The 17,052-nt window shown below is 39.4% G+C and overlaps 1 protein-coding gene across 2 annotated transcripts in view; it reads left to right on the forward strand.

Moving 5' to 3' along the window:
* The window catches only part of SRBD1 (S1 RNA binding domain 1), a 224,184-nt gene that overhangs the window by 36,575 nt on the left and 170,557 nt on the right, over nucleotides 1–17,052 (forward strand). For both annotated transcript variants that reach the window (XM_054023628.1, XM_054023629.1), the window contains 2 exons: nucleotides 6,489–6,585; nucleotides 10,047–10,182. In XM_054023628.1, coding sequence (XP_053879603.1) covers nucleotides 6,489–6,585; nucleotides 10,047–10,182 — 233 coding nt within the window. The remainder of the gene's footprint in view (nucleotides 1–6,488; nucleotides 6,586–10,046; nucleotides 10,183–17,052) is intronic.

The following is a 17,052-nucleotide window of genomic DNA, read 5'->3' on the forward strand; positions in this document are numbered from 1 at the left end:
GAAACTGTCCAACATTAAACAGTTTTAAACAAGATTTGGGGTTTTGTATACAGAAACCTCAGCATGCTTATTACCATGGTAAACACACCATTAAGAATTCTTTTAACCTTTTATTAAAGATACAGAAAAAGAAGGAAAAATGATTAAACCATTTTAAATGTAATGTATTAAGTAAGGCTTTTATTTGAACAGTATCTCTTATTCCCTTTTGCTTTAGCTGTAGAGAGTCTTTAAAGGAACTCCCCCATGCCCACCTGCCCTTGTTTGATTGTCTTCTCAATGGTAATAACTGTGCTTTTGGAGAAGAGAGAAGTTAGTTGAGATGGGCTGGAGCTATTGGTTGGTGGTGTTGCTAAAGTCCAGTTCTGTTTTCTAGAAAACAAGACAAACATATACACAAGGGAAAAGAAGAGAACAGCAAAGATAAAAAAAAATGCAGCTTCTGTCTTGGTGTTGACTTTCACTTGCAACCTCACTGCTGAAAAACAAAGGCACCGCACACAGGTCTTTTCAGTCACTCTGCAACCTGGTAAACTTGTATTAGCATCAGGCTGTTTAGGACATTGCATTTAGCTGCCTTTCTGGTCACAGGCTTACAGCAGTGTTGCAAAATAAACAGTCTTGGCCAGCTAAGTCAGACTGCTATTAGAAGGCAAAGGAGAAGGAGAGGGCAAAAGTGTATGATATGTTGGGGAAGAGTCAACACAGCTTTTGTAAAGGGAAGTCATGACGCACCAATCTACTAGAATTCTTTGAGTGAGTCAACAAACCTGTGGACAAGGGTGATCCAATGGATCTAGTGTACTTGGGCTTTCAGAAAGCCTTTGACAAAATCTTTCCTTGAAGGCTCCTAAACAAACTAAGCAGTCAAGGAAGAAGAGGGAAGGACCTCTCCTGGATCAGTAACTAGTTAAAAGACAGGAAACAAAGGTTAGGAATAAATGGTCAGTTTTCAGAATGGAGACAGGTAAATAGCAGAGTCCCTCTGGTATCTGTACTGGGACCAGTATATAATCATAAATGACCTGGAAAAAGGGTTAAAGAGTGAGGTGGCAAAATTTGCAGATGTTACAAAATTACTCAAGATGTCCAAAGCAGATTACGAAGAGTTAGAAAGGGCTCTCCCGAAACTAGGTGACTGGATAACAAAATGGCAAATGAAATTCAGTGTTGCCCATTGGAAAACATAATCCCAGCTATACATGCAAAATAATGGGGTCTAAATTAGTTGTTACCATTCAAGAAAGAGATCTTGGAGTCCTCATGGATAGTTCGATGAACAGAATAACAGAATATTAGGAACAATCAGGAAAGGGATAGATAATAAAACAAGAAATACCATGCGACTATATAAATCCACGGTACAACCACACCTTGAATACTGCATCCAGTTCTGGTCACCCCATCTAAAAAAAGACATATTAGAAATGGAAAAGGTACAGGGAACCTTAGACCTTAGTCGATCCTGTGCTTTGCTGCACATTGGGCTACCCACATTTGTCATCTTTGCCTGTAAACTGCTCTTCTTGCCAAATCTTCCCATTTCATGTGGAGGTGCTTGATGTTGTTCAGAACTCTTTGTTTCCATGTTATTCGTGGTCTTCTTCTCTTCTTGCATTTTCTGGCTTCCATTCAAGGGCAGTATTTGGTAAGCGTTCTTTTTCCTTTCTCAGCATGTGTTCTTTCTTTTTAAGCACTTTAAACTTCAATTTGATGTTTGCTTCCAGCAAATAGTGATCGCTCCCTATATCTGCTCCTCTGAATACTCTTGTGTCGAACACTGATGTTTTCCACCTGTGACTAACACAGATATAGTCGATCTCATTTTGTGTACGGCCATCTGGGGAAATCCATGTTTTTTTGTGTTTGTTTTTATGTTGGAAGAAGGAATTGCAGATGCTAAGATTGTTTTTGGCACAAAATTCAAGAAGTCTTGTGCCATTGTCTGTCGTTGCTCCAGTTGTATGTGGGCTGATGGCTATTTCCCAACCCCCTCTTTCATTTCTGATCTGGACATTAAAATCTCCCATAACCAGGACAAGATTGTGGTCTAGTATTTCTTTCATTACATCGTTCAATTCTGTATATAATCTCTCTTTGTCCTCTTCATCTGCATTGTTTGTTGGAGCACATGCCTAGACTATGGTGCACTTAATGTGCCGAGAGTGGACTCTAGCTGCCAGTAGCTTATCTGATATTGGCTGCCAATTCATATGTGATTTCTTTGCAGCGCTATTCATGATGATTCCTACATCTGTCTCATGTTTGGTTCCACCTGAATATAACATTGTTTTTTCTCCAGATGTTATCATACCTTGATCTTTTCCTCTAGCTTCACAAAGTCCTAGGATATCAATTTTATATCGGTCCATTTCTTTGATTACCTGTGCTAATTTTCCTGCACTATTTAGAGTTCGTACATTCCACATAGCTATGCATGTACTCTTTTTGGCCTTCAGAATTTGGACCATCGAGTGGGTGATTTCCTGATGGATTTGATCATCCACTGTCATATGCGCATCTGAACGCTTTCCAGACTCCTCAGGCCTTGATTTTTGGTTTATATGAGTAGTCTCTGTAGCTAGACCCTTTTTTTTTATGTGACGGGAAATCGCCCCTTCAACCAACCCTCCTCCTATTTGATCCAGGCTTGGGACTGGCACTGGTGGAGTTTGTACAGGGAAGGGCAACAAAAATGATTAAGGATATGAAACAGATTAATGTATGAGGAAAGATTAAAGAGATGGGGACTATTCAGCTTGGAAAAGAGGCGACTAAGGGGGGAAATGATGGAGGTCTATCAAATCATGAATGGTGTGGAGAAAGAGAATAAGGAAGTGTTATTTACTCCTTCACATAACACAAGCACCAGTGAAATTAATAGGCAGTAGATTTAAAACAAACAGAAGGAAGTACTTCTTCACACAATGCACAGTCAGCCTGTGGAACTCATTGCCAGGGGATGTTGTGAAGGCGAAAACTGTAACTGGGTTCAAAAATAATTAGGTAAGTTCATGGAGGATAGGTCCATCAATAACTATTGTAGCCAAGATGGTCAGGGATGCAACCCCATGCTCTGGTGTCTGAAAGCCTCTGACTACAGATGCTTGGACTGGATAACGGGATGGATCACTTGATGATTTCCCTGTTCTGTTCATTGCCTTTGAAGCATGTGGCATTGGCCACTGTAGGAAGACAGGATACTGGGCTAGATGGACCATTGGTCTGATCCAGTATGTCCATTCTTATGGATGGGAAGGAGAAGAAATAAGGTAGGGAAGGAAATTAACAGATTTGGTGGGGGGGGGGGGACGAGTGGTTTCCCTTCTCAGGTGGTGGTTGGGATTTAGCAGAAGCCAATGAAGGTGGCAGTGTCATCTGGGTTCCTCCCTCTGGTCCAATCTGGCCAGAATATGCCTTCGGATCAGGATGAAGAAGGTACAGAGTCCCTGAAGACAGTGGGGGTGGCAACCATGATGGTGAAGCATGCTCCTTCCACTTTTTCAGTCAGCCAGCATCACAGTAGCCTGCTCCCTTGTTGTCTGTCTTTTATTATGTATCCCCAAAAGCAGTGATGTGTGGAACAACCCATCTTCTCATTACTTTGTCCACCAATTAGGCCTAATTTCTGAAACACCAATTTTGATTGATTGATTTCCACTCTCTCTCTGTTCTTGTTTACCAGGCATGATCTTAGCACAGTCCTTGAATTATATCAGTAGGCCCTTTCGTTTGGACTAATTTGGTCTTTGTCTTCCTTTTGCACCTTTTCCTGTTGACTTTGATTGTTCTAGTTATTTATTTTATGTATTTTTCTCACTTTTCACAGCTGAGTTTACAATTATGGTAAATTTATAGGCCCAGTTATTCCAACTTGCCCAATTTGAGAAACCTAGGTTTTTCAGAGTATGAAGCATTTTTATAGCTTTCTGTATGTTCAGAGCCTTGTACAGATGTTAAGAGATTGAATACCTATTTTACATGTGAAGAAACTTAGGGCTTGTCTACACTATTGGCTGGATCGACGGGCAAAGATTGATCCAGCGGGGGTCGATTTATTGTGTCTAGTATAGATGGGAGAGCATCTCCTGTTGACACACCGCAGTGAAGACACCGCGGTAAGTAGATCTAAGTACGTTGATTTCAGCAACGTTATTTCCTCCCTTGGTAGTGTAGACCAGTCCTGAAACAGATTTGCACAAAGCTACACGTTGTCCCTGGAGAGCCAGGATTAGAAGGTGGAATCTTCTGGTTCCTCCAGGACACACTGCCTTACTGTCAGAGATGCTGAGCACCCATAGCTTCTGCTGTCTTCAGGACTGCAAGTGCCCATCACTTCTTAAAATGAGACCTCATGTCAAGTTGGGCATTCAAAAAATGAAGGACATACAATTATTGGCTCTGAACAAAATTTTGGTTTAGTAAACTTGACCAGTATCATATAGAAAATTTGGCAGAGCCAGGGATAAAACAGAGTTCCCCTGCTCATGTGGACCTCCTTTAACCAGAAAACAAATTGTGCCTCAGTCTTCATGTGCCTTTCAGTTATCATTTGCTAAGCACCTGAGGCAAGGATTCTATAGGAAAAAGTAGCATTCAGTCATATTATTAAAGGCTAGGCCATAGTGCATATGCACAAGTGCGTAGAATTAAGATTGCTTTGGCAGCCTTAGTTCTGGTATTTCCTAATTTGGAGTGCTTGACCTTAACATTCTTTGAAGCTTTTTTCTGCATAACTTTCTACTTTTTATTTTAAAAAGAAAAAAAGGCAAGAACAAATTCTATAATGTTTAACTGTGGTGCCTCATCCCATGCACTGGCAGCAGAGTTTGAATCCTAAAATTTCAACACTGCAGCACAGACTTCTAGCATTTGAAGTAAAGGATTAACTATAATAACTTGGTTGCATGATTAGGTTGTTACCTTTATGGAGGGTGTAACACTCTGGAACAGTTCTTTATGTATATGTAAATAGTCTGTTTTACAATCAGCAGACTTAAGCACATAGATTTGGCAGATTCTTTTGAGAAGTAGTATAGCTAAATGGTCTTAAACTTGAGTGTGCAGTATTGAAGATATGAGTTTGTGCTTGGCTTGATTGCTCTCAGTGGGATATGAAGCCTTGTAGAGTTGTGAGAGACACAGTTGGTTTAACAGGTGAGTCTAGAATTCATGAAGTATATCAGAAGCAGGAAACCTGCAAAACAATTGATGGGTCTGCTGGATTATCAGGGATTAAAAGGAGCAGTTAAGGAAGATAAAGACATTGCTGAGATGTGAAATTATTTCTTTACATCACTCTTCACCTCTGAGAATGTTGAGGGGATTTCTAACCTGGACGTGCTCCTTTCTGGTAACAAAGAGGAAGTACTCTGAGTGTGTAGGGGCTTAGGAGCAAACGGATGATTTACAAAGCAAATTAGTCACCAGGTCATAAGGTACGTCTAAGACAGTGGCTCTCAAAGTTTTTTTACTAGTGACCCCTTTCACATAGCAAGTCTCTGAGTGTGACCCCACCCCCTTATAAATTAAAAACACTTTTTTATATATTTAACACCATTATAAATGATGGAGGCAAAGCGGGATTTGGGGTGGAGGTTGACAGCTCGCGATCCCCCATGTAATAACCTTCTGGCTCCCTGAGGGTCCCGACCCCCCAGTTTGAGAACCCCTGGTCTAAGAGTTCTGAAGAAGCTGAATGAAATGGCTGAGCTACTAACAAATATTGCAATCTCTCATTTAAAAACAGCTCATGTTCCACACAACTGGAGTATAGCAAACATTTTTGTACCTATACTTTAAAAAAAAGGCTATAGGAGTAATCCTTGGAATAACAGACCCTCTAAGAGTTACATCTGTACTGAGCAAAATGGTTGAAATCATTAAAAAAAGAACAAAAAAGCATCTGGAAGATCAGGCAGCCTCAATACAGGGAACACAATGTGCTCGCCCTGTAATACTGAAGTTTATAGCATTTTGTGGAAAGGTACTCAGGATTGCAACAATGTAGTATGCTTTAAAAAAGTGACATGCTCGGTAGGTAGTAGGAGCGTGTGATCCTCTATTTTGCTTACTTATCTTGCGTGAACTCTCTTAATCTGTGTCCAAATATCTAACTTTATTATTTTTATTATTTCTAATGTATAATAAATATGAAGCCCAAGCAAGTACTTTTAGAATAAGGTATAGATGTTTGATATCCATCTCTCAATTAACATTGCTTTGATTTACAGTAACATAATTAATAATCTGTACTTTTAGAATCTGATATTAATTTTAGATGTTTTGGAAGGAATGGCCAGATGATATTCGCTAATTCCATCAATTTGGTTTCTTTATTGCAACACTCCAGATTATTCCAGTAGCTTGTATTTATTTCCTTTCCGCTTGTATGTATTTAGGGATATATTTTATTACTGATGTGATTACTTAGTTATGTTCTGGTTTTTAGATTCTTTATAATAATTAGCAGTATGTTTTCATTTAAGGACTTACAACCATTCAGGAAGTAGAGGCTGGAGTACAACACATCCTTGCTGACATGTTTGCTAAAGATAAGGATACACTGGATTTCATTAGGATACTGTAAGTTTCAAAGTTTCATAGTCATTCACTTATTTTGCAGGTTATATGATCAAATTCTGTCTTTTTGTGTTTGGCAGAGAACTTGCCCCACACAAATGCTAGGAAACAAGTATTATTGGCTGTCCCTCTCTCTGCATACATACAGTCCTTAGTCGTGGCAAATTTATTCAGGACCAGAATTGGAGAAATCTGTTGTGATCAGGACAGGATATTTAATCCCCCAAAGCCTGGATTTAGAATGTCTCTCAGCAGCTTCATTCACAAATAGCCCCATGAGGGGGAGGGATAACTCAGTGGTTTGAGCATTGGCCTGCTAAACCCTGGGTTGTGAGTTCAGTCCTTGAAGAGTCCACTTATGGATCTGGGGCAAAATCAGTACTTGGTCCTGCAAGTGAAGGCAGGGGGCTGGACTCGATGACCTTTCAGGGTCCCTTCCAGTTCTGTGAGATAGGTATATCTCCATATATTATTATTTTATTATTATTAATTGTTCTCCCTCAGAGTTTTAGGGGGATTGAAAATTGGAAGGAAATTTTTCCATCCCTTGCAGCTTCCTCACATTGTAGCTTTTCAAGTGCTTACCAGTAAGTTGTGTGCATACAGATTAGACCCTCAGGGCCAACCTGAGACCTAATGTAATCAGGTGCAACCCCTTTTACTTCACTTGCACCCACTTAGGCCAGGGCTGGATGCAACCTATAAAGGTTAATGGCTAATTTTCTGTGGTTTAATTCTTAAAGCATAGAATCAGTATAATTAAAACAGTGTGAAAATAATAGTCTTCTGCTTTAATATAAATGCCAAAGCAAAGCAGAGAGATTTATTTTCAAAGCAGGAGACATTGATCTTTGACTACATTTGAATAGAATGAATTTATTTTTGTTATACCAAATACTGACTTAGATTTAATTGCTTTATCTGATGAATATCGATGCAGTAGAGTGACAGTTGCTCTTGCTGTGTTGTTATTACTCTGTTGCATTCTGGTTGGAATAGAAAACAGATTTAGTGCAACTGTTATCTATATGGAGCAATTTATCCAGAAAAAGTAATTTTTTTAGCAGTATACAGCATTATGAATTGGGTAGGATCTGATTGGCTGATATTATAGATGGGGCCATACCAAATTCATCGCCGTGAAAAACATGTCTCAGACCGTGAAATCTGGTCTCCCGGATAAAATCTGAGCTTTTGTGTACTTTACAGATTTCACTGGGAAGACCAGCATTTCTCAAACTGGGGGTCCCAACCCAAAAGGGGGTGGGGAGGTTCACAAAGTTATTGTAGGGGGTCACAATATTGCCATCCTTAATTCTGTGCTGCCTTCAGGGTTGGGTGGCCAGAGAGCAGCAAGTGCTGGCCAGGCACCGAGCTCTGAAGGCAGTGCCCCGTCAGCAGCAGTAGAGGGGTGAAGGTGACAATACCATACTATGCCACCCTTACTTCTGTGCTGCTGCCTTCAGAGTCGGGCGTCATTTTGAGGACTGCTTTGCGTGAGAGAGATGCTTTTGTGGGCTAGCCACCCCTGTTCTTTTACTGCTTTGTTCTCAAAATAATTAATTCTGCAGATAACCAGAAAATGCTTAATGAAACACTGATGTCCTACACACTCATATTTTGAGAAATGCTGTTCTATTGTATCAGTCTAAACTACAAATTAAGAATTGTTGCCATGGAACATTTTCTTTTTTTTTAAAGGGTATCCTAAAATTTAGCTGTCTAGCACATATTCCATCTACTATAATAAAGTCATAGTAGGGTATGCAAAGAAGCAAGTGGATATTGAGTTTGGTTAAACGTTAAAGTGAAATTTAGAGAGACAAGGTGGGTGAGGTAATATCTTTTATTGGACCATCTCCTCTCTAATGTACTGGGACCAACCTGGCTATAACAGTACTGCATACAAAATGAAATGTAGGCATTTGCTAAACACATTATATCTTTGCAGGGTTCTGCAATCTCCTGAACTCTATTTGTGTGAAATGACAGGAGAAATAAACATATCTGAAAGCTTTTTCCTTTTGTATTTGAACTTTATAACAACATTATGTGCAGTGAGGTTAGAATGAATAATTGATTTAGGACTGGTTTAAAACAAATACTTGTTTAAGGGAATGGTCTATGTTGAAAAGAGGAGTTATAATTTAACACACAGGATCCTTTTTTGCATAGTAAATTGTAATGGCATTTAAAAAAATATTTAAAATAACAGTTTCATTTGGCATGGTTGCACCAATCATGGACAGGTTGTAACTTTCATAAACTGGTTTTTAAAATATCATTTTACAACTGGAGTTTGGATAGAAATCATTAAAGACGAAGGGTAACATTTTCAAAAGCATCTAATTGACTTTCAGAGAGACTTAGGCTCCCAAGTGCCTAATGGCTTGCCTACTGGGGGGAAATTATCCGGCATAGTCATTCCAGAATAGCTACTCCAGTGTAATTTAGCTACTGGGTATAACTCCTTGGTGTAAACACTCTCTTCTGGCATATTTTACATACTGTGTTCACATGAGGAGCTATTCCAAAATAGCTGTTCTGGTCAGTTTTCCCCATGTACAGAAGCCCACTTTTGAAAAAGGGATTTAGGTTCCCAAGTGTGCTAGGTGCTTTTGAAAATGTTATCCTAGGTTACTAACCTAGGTTACTTAGTATTGTAAGGATGAGTAAGAGAAACAGCTGAATAAATGTTGCTCTTTTCTCTCCCTCACTTTCAAAGAAACTGAACTAGTCCTTCTGCAGTTTTTTAGATTGTCATGCTCCCTGTCCACCTATTGGTTTCTTTGGTCTGGAGCCACAGTTTTTGTCTCACCTTGTGTTGTTATTCTCAGCTGCCCACTCATGGCATCAGGCGGTGTTAGGACCCAGTTGCCACAGAAGGTATAGTTACTCCATCAGACAGGTGTGGGGACACAGCCAGGGGGTTGGCAGGACTGTGTCCATCTGGGCTTCCAGATAGAGTCTCTCTGCCCCAACCATAGACCAGTTTTTCTCCTTCCATGCAGCACCTTATAATGGGCCTTCCCAAACCTCCAAAAACAACTAGTCTCCAGGCTTAAAAAGCCTTTGGGGCCAGTCAGTTTCATAAGAGTTACAACTTGCTTCTCATCCACAGTACTGTCATCTCTTGGCTAGTGCAAACCCCCAAACTGCAATGTAAAAGGAGCCTTTGGGCTCCCAGTTAGATCACGCTTGAGAAGGATAAGGCTCAGCTTTTCTGAGCTCTGCTTGAAATTCTTTTGCTGTCCATATATTAACTGTCTTATGATTTCATTCGCGTCCCTAAGACATATTATGCAATTCCCTTATGATGATTATGACATAAAATGCAATTGAAAACAATAGTAGCAGCTTCATATTTATTTCAGTAGGATTTTGTGTTTTAACACAAACTCCAGTTACACTATTAAAGGCTTCATGTCATATCACCCAATTAACTTACTCTTCTTTGTATTTAGATGTCAGCAAAGGTACATATGTATCCAGTCAGCCTTGGCAAAAGTGTCATCAAAAAATGTAAACGAGAAAGACGTTAACAAATTCCAACTGTACCAGAATTTTTCTTGCAATATTAAGAACATTCAGCATCACCAGGTACACATTATGAATATGCTATTGATTTTCTTTATAATGGTAAACAGCATGTATACATCTCCTAGAAAAAAAAGGTGTCATAAGTATTTCCTTTCAAAATTGAGTTTACCCATTTTCACCGTTCAGTCACCTGAGGTAACGAAAGACTCTGGTTTCTTGGAAAAGTAACTTGGAAGGTTAAAACACATGTTAAAAAATTGAAGTGGGAATTGAATACTCAGGAGTGTTTGTCTAATTAAAGTGTCTAATTAAAGCAAATGTATTTAAAGAGTCGGTAGCAGAGTGCTCAAAACCAATGAGATCCATCTGCTGAAGGATAATAGGGCACATGCTCTGTTTTTCCAAGGCAATAAGCAGGTACCAAGCATTTGGAGGAAAAGGGGGAAGGTTAAGTAGTTTATCCTGACAAGGATAAGAATATAGGTTACTTTACTAGTTTTTCACTAAGAGCAATGCTCTGAGCCCTAGCTGGATTTAAAAAACTGTGAATAGAATTAAACGCACTTTTTTCTTGGTAGTTCTTTGGTTATGTCTTCTTCTGTTGTTTGCTTTAACACTGAGTGGCTCAGAGACCATCCACATGGGCAAAGAGTGCTCTGAGCCACTCGGCATTAAACCTGTCAGTTGAAATTGGTGCAAAGCAGCAAGAAAAGGTTAGATAATTGTAGTTAAAGGTGACCTGCAAATATAGTACTTAAAAAAAGTATTCAGCAACTTCACTTGTGCTGAATGCTTCAAATAAGAAGGTTAAGGGACGCATTCAGCATATAACATACCGAAGACATAGGTAGTATTTTTCTTGTTTGGCAGGTGATCATCTTCTGATCTGTGAGGTCTTTCTTAAATGATAACTATAGAGCTGTAGGTCTTCAAAAGGGATTATGGGAAGAAAGTGATTTCTGCACTGGAGGGGAGCTTTCTCCATTGATATGCAATGTCTTACACCCCTATCAGTACATATGCTGCTCCAAATTGCTTAATCTCAGAAACAGAGGTGCACACTTCAGGTGTTGCTCTGAATATTGTAAATGTAGAGAATTCTGCCCTGATGGGGTGACAGGAAACATGTGTACTTTCTGGACACTGTTCTATTATTTAAACTGAGAACCTTCATTAATCCACAAGAAGTGTCTAGATTTGTAGATGGCTGTTTCTGCTTCTGCTCTTGTACAACATTTCTTTATTTCTGTGACACCGTCTTCATTGGCTTGTCCTGTTGCCATTTTAAAAAGCCATGTGAGGTTTTGCCTTCTAAAGTTGATTTTGACGTTTGTTTTGAATTCTCCTGAGTGTTTTAAAGTGGATTTGTTATGCTGAACACTTGCCAGAGAGGTAGTGAGGTTTGAAATTAGTTCACTTGTAATAATACAAAGATTACATTATTTCTAGCAATCTGGGTATTGGGGAAAGGATGAAATTATTACTAATAGTTTTAATATCCAAACCCTTGGTGTAAATGTGTAAGAGGTCCCTGCTATGCTCTTTTTAAGTGTCAATGTTTATAGCATTTTATCATATTTTTACAGTAATTGGTCTATAGAGGTTTACATTAATGAAGTCTGAAGAGCTCAATTAGCTCAAGCCTAGACTATCATTTTTACAGTATTTCTTATAAATCATTCATATTTTATCATAAAATACTGTGGTGTGAAAAGTTTGTAGATCCCGATGGGAGACTGTTTTTCATTTGAAAAAAGAAAACTTCAACCATTGCAAACTGATCAGTTTCTCCATTTCTGAAGTGGTAGCAGAAATAGATTGCTGTTAAAATGCGTAATAAAGATATAAGATCACACAGTGTGTCCTAACATGACTCACTGAGTTATTGAGAATAAATCAACATCTATCCACGTTTCACCACATTTAAATCATGCAAATTAGAGAAAGAAAAACCCTGTTACCTTTTTTCGACTAGCCCCACTTCAGGATTATTTCCGTAACACTATTTCTGTTGCTTTGTCTTAATCTTATTTTAAATGCCACAAGTGATGTGTAGTTTCGTAGAACGCTAAAATTATCTGTGCATGTACAGTATCAGTTAAAGAACCAATTCCTGTAACTGGGAAGGGTTAGAAACTGATGCCCTCTGGTGACTCAGCATAGAGGGGACAAAGAACACACTAAAGAGTGTGTTTTGTTTGCACAGTACGTGATTTCAAAATGCATAGGTGCTAACTATTACTTTCTCAGTGTCTGGAGTCTTTTTTCTGAGAGCAGTATTATGTTAGAATCATGAGTCAGGCCCCCCAAAATCATGAAATTGGCTTGAAAACCCTGTTAAAATCCTGAAAATCAGGTAATTAAATACATTTGAGTGTTTCTTATTTCCCTTCTGGTTTTTGAGCTACATTTGCAAGCTTTTCTCTACAAAAACGAGGGGTCCAAATTTATTTTAAAAAAGTGAAATTGAGATGTGTGTGAATGGTTTTTAAAATATTCTCCTATAACGTTATAAATGTGAAAATTGTGCTAGGACCTGAGAACCACAACACTTAATTGCCTAATTTTTTTTTAAAGGTGACTGACCAGTTTACTTTCATCGTCCAAACTGAGTGAAGAGGGAAAAATAAATTAAACACATAAATGGTGAAAAAGCAAATTTAAACTTTTAAAGAATTCTTGCAGCTTCAGTAATCTAAAGGTTTTTTAAAATGCACATTTTATGTTGTGTTCCTTTTGAAAAGTAGAAGGATCTCTTGGGAAATTGTCCAGGATTCTGTTTCTCTCTCCCTTTTGAAGATTAAACAAGTACAAAACAAAACAACAACAAAGGAATGTGCCTCTATTGCTTTCGCAAAACCAGGAGCCTTATTCTTTCTTGATTAGCCTATAAACTTTTCTTCAGTCCCCATCTACAGTGAATCCATGACCAACTTCCTTTGTTTCATCATTAGCTTATGTCCTCACTGGACCTTACTTTTGTTTCCTGCTCGCCAACTCTGCTCTAACTACTGAATCTTTGTCTGTCATACTTCTTGAAAAGTCTGTGTTGTTTGCATTGTGGTAGTGCCTAAGAGCCCAGCTAGGATTCGGTCTCATTGTGCTAGGCACTGTACAAACATAATTAAGCAACAGTCTGTGACCTATGGAGTTTACAATCTAGATTTTCTGTTTTAAAAAATACAAAATACTTCTCTCTTGTCATACTCTCTTCCTAATTTCAAAACACCTTTCTCTTTCTAACCTTGCTTGCTAGGGGAAAAAAAAACCTTTGTTTTTTTGTTTTTTCACCTAGTATTTTATTTCTCTTTCAACTTGGCCCTTGGTTTCTGAAAATCTTGGTCATTCCCCACCTTGAATTTATTTCCTACCCAATCCTAGCAACCCTGAAAGCTATGTGGTCACACTTTCACTTGTGGTGCTTTGCATTAGAACTCTCCTTCCCTCCAAATCAGTGAGAGTCACTTCCTCTTTAAATGATGTCTTTTCTCCTATACCTGTTATGACTTTCAGTAAAGAATGTTGTGATCTTCCATATTAAGGAGGCCATATAAAATGTGCACTGAAGAGAGAAGGGGGATAGATAAACTCATTCGAAGAAATCCTCTTTTTCAGTCCATTGTTTTTTAAGAAGCATGTCTGTAAATGATGTGGAGAACTTGGAAACTTTAGGAAGAATCTGTGAAATTAAAAAAAAAAAAAAAGATTCTCTACATAAAAATTACACCGAGAATGCTAAGCACTCAAGTTAGGCAATACTCATAGTTAAAGTTCTATGAACAGCCTTAATTCTGCCCTGCATTCACATAGGTTATATTACTTGAATTACATTCACATGCTATTTGTCATGTAATAGAATAAGTTGTTTTTTCTTTGACAAAAAATTCATTTTGTATCTGTTTGCCATTCAGAATCATGTATCTAATAAAATCATGTATATAAAAGTACAGAGTAAGTTGTTGTTCTTCTAGATTTGTAGTGTGAGTAACACAGTACAGTAAAAGCTGTGTTATCTGGTACTTTACCAGCCAGAAAGCTCTATAAACCAGCATTTCTGATCTTCATTGAAAGTCCGGTTTATAGTCCAATTGGCACGGGCCTGGCAGGCTCCCTACCTGGCTCTGCGTGGCTCCCTGGAAGGGGCAACATGTCCCTGCTGCTCCTAGGCGGAGGAATGGCCACGAGGGGTTTGGAGTGTGGGAGGGGGTGCGGGGCTGGAGGTTGGGGCGTGGGAGGGGGCACCAGTTCCGGGTGGCACTCACCTCAGGTAGCTCCCAGCAAGCAGCAACTTGTCCCTGCTACTCCTAGTTGGAGGCGCGGCTAAGCAGCTCTGCACGCTGCCCCTGCCCCACCCTGAGTGCTGGATCCACAGCTTCCATTGGCCGGGAACTGCAGCCAGTGGGAGCTGCGGGGGCGCAGCGCCTGTGGGAGGAGGCAGCACGCAGAGCCGCTTAGCCACGCTTCTGCCTAAGAGCAGCAGGGACAGGTCGCCACTTGCGGGGAGCCACCCGAGGTGAGTGCCACCCAAATCTGGCACCCTGCACCCACTCCCACGCCCCAGTCCCCTGCCCCGAGCCCCCTCCTGCACCCAAACTCCCTCCCAGAGCCAGTGCTCCGCACCCTCTCCCGTGCCCCAATCCCCAACCCCACACCCAAACTCCCTCCCTCTTAGTTAACTGGAATTTTCACTTACTGGCACCCCCCTCCACCATTGCCCCAACATGGTGGATAAAAAAACTTTTACTATACTAGTGAAAGCTTTAATTGCGTCTAAGGAAGGATATGAACTGAACTGGCTGGAGAAAAAAAGATAATTCCTGGTTGCTGAGTAAAAAAAAAAAAATTAAAATATAGGTCTTGAAAAATAACTGCACAATGTCAGCTTCATTGTATGTATATCTTTACCTTTCTTGAGGGTGCCTCCTGTCTGGAAGATTTTGCTGTACATTAAAGATAGTAGTTACACTGCTACCTCGATATAACGCAACCCGATATAACACAAATTTGGATATAACGCGGAAAAGCAGTGCTCCGGGGGGCGTGGGGCTGCGCACTCTGGTGGATCAAAGCAAGTTAAATATAACGCGGTTTCACCTATAACGCGGTAAGATTTTTTGGCTCCCGAGGATAGCGTTATATCGAGGTAGAGGTGTATGTACCTTTTTTTCTCTAAGGGTATGTCTACACAACAACTAGACACCCGTGGCTGGTCTGTGCCAGTTGACTCAGGCTCGCAGGGTTTGAGATGCGGAACTGTTTCATTGCAGTGTAGACTTCTGGACTCGGGCTGGAGCCTGAGCTCTGGGACTCGCCCATCTCGCACAGTCCTGGGCCCGGGCTCGAACCTGGAAGTCTACACAACAATGAAACAACCACAAGCCTGAGTTCCCCGGCATGGGCCAGCTGCGGGTGTCTAGTTGCTGTGTAGACATACACTAAGAGGAAAGAGGTCCACATATCCTGCCCTTCTTCTAAGATGCTAGCTGTTCAGGTATGGGACTTATATATGTACGGCACTTAGCATATTTTAGTTACTGCCACAATATAAATAATAGAATGAACCTCCGCCACAACATCTTGACATTGTCTGACTTGCTGTAAACATACCAGTGCTTATGCACTAGTCTCTTTTTCTTCTTTTCTATACCATGTGGCAGGAAGACATAATTGGGTGTGTGGGAGGGAAGGGGGAGACTGATATGTAAAATACCATGTTTTAGGCATAATAGCTTCAATACCATTTAAGAAGTGTGATTCAAAAGTAGGGTGACCAGATGTCCTGTTTTTATAGGGACAGTCCCGGTTTTTGGGACTTCTTCTTATATAGGCTCCTATTACCCCTCAGCCCCATCCTGTTTTTTCACAGTTGCTATCTGGTCACCCTATGCAAGAGATATTTAAAGTTACTGAAAGATATAAATGGAATATATTAATTCAAGACTGCTGCTGCTTATTTTAAGGCTCTATGATAAATATGTAATCAGAAAGTTCTGTGAAATAATACACAAGATGTTATGTATTCAATAACTAGAACTGAGTCTGACGTATCTCTTTGTATCACTGGATTAAATCCCTGCTCCGATTTTGTTTTTAGAAGTTATTTTTTTCATCATTAGTCTATGAGAGTGTAACTCCTATCCATTGGATCCATTCCAGTCTGTTAATACAGACACAATTTAGGGCTGGAGAAAAATGTACGGTAGTTTATGTTCATTGTGGCTGTTTGTGGAATCTGTTGCCAAAAGTGAATACTGTACATGCATTGCATGACATGGGGAAATTGGCTAACTACTTGCCATATTTAATTGAGGCTCTTTTCAATTTATATTTTTTCTGTAGACACTCATCATTTAGAACAGACTAAATTGAGTGTTAAATTCTAAAGTTGGTAAAAAGATTTGCTAGTGAGAGAGAACTAAGAGCATTTTTACTGCCTAGTTATACGCCCTTGTAAATAGTGTTTTAATTAAAACACTGACCCTTAATAATAATGTTGTGAATGGTGATACTATAATTCTATATCAGATATGTTGTTTGTCCTGAACATCATTTTGATTTCACTTTAGCTTGACATTAACTTTGTCTTTTTATATATAAATAAAATTGGAATAAACATGAAAGCATTTGATTTGTTAAAAATGTCTTTCTAATCTCTGCATGAAAACGTTTGCTTTGGCAGTCAAGGTACCCGATGCTATAATATTTCACATGCAATTTTTATTATTAGCTTTGTTGTTCAATGATATGTCAGGCCTGGTATGTCACAAGCACAGTAAAGCTGAGGAATATAAATTGGTACTATGTCCTGGAGTCATTTTAAACCATTGTATTTAACATATGTGACATGTCTGTGTTAGCTAGTGATTGAATTAAAGTTCATGATTGACACAGAATGCTCTGTTGTGACAGTATTTATGGCCTGTAATATAC

This window comes from Malaclemys terrapin, chromosome 3 (assembly GCF_027887155.1).
Source record: "Malaclemys terrapin pileata isolate rMalTer1 chromosome 3, rMalTer1.hap1, whole genome shotgun sequence".
Taxonomy (NCBI): domain Eukaryota; kingdom Metazoa; phylum Chordata; order Testudines; family Emydidae; genus Malaclemys; species Malaclemys terrapin.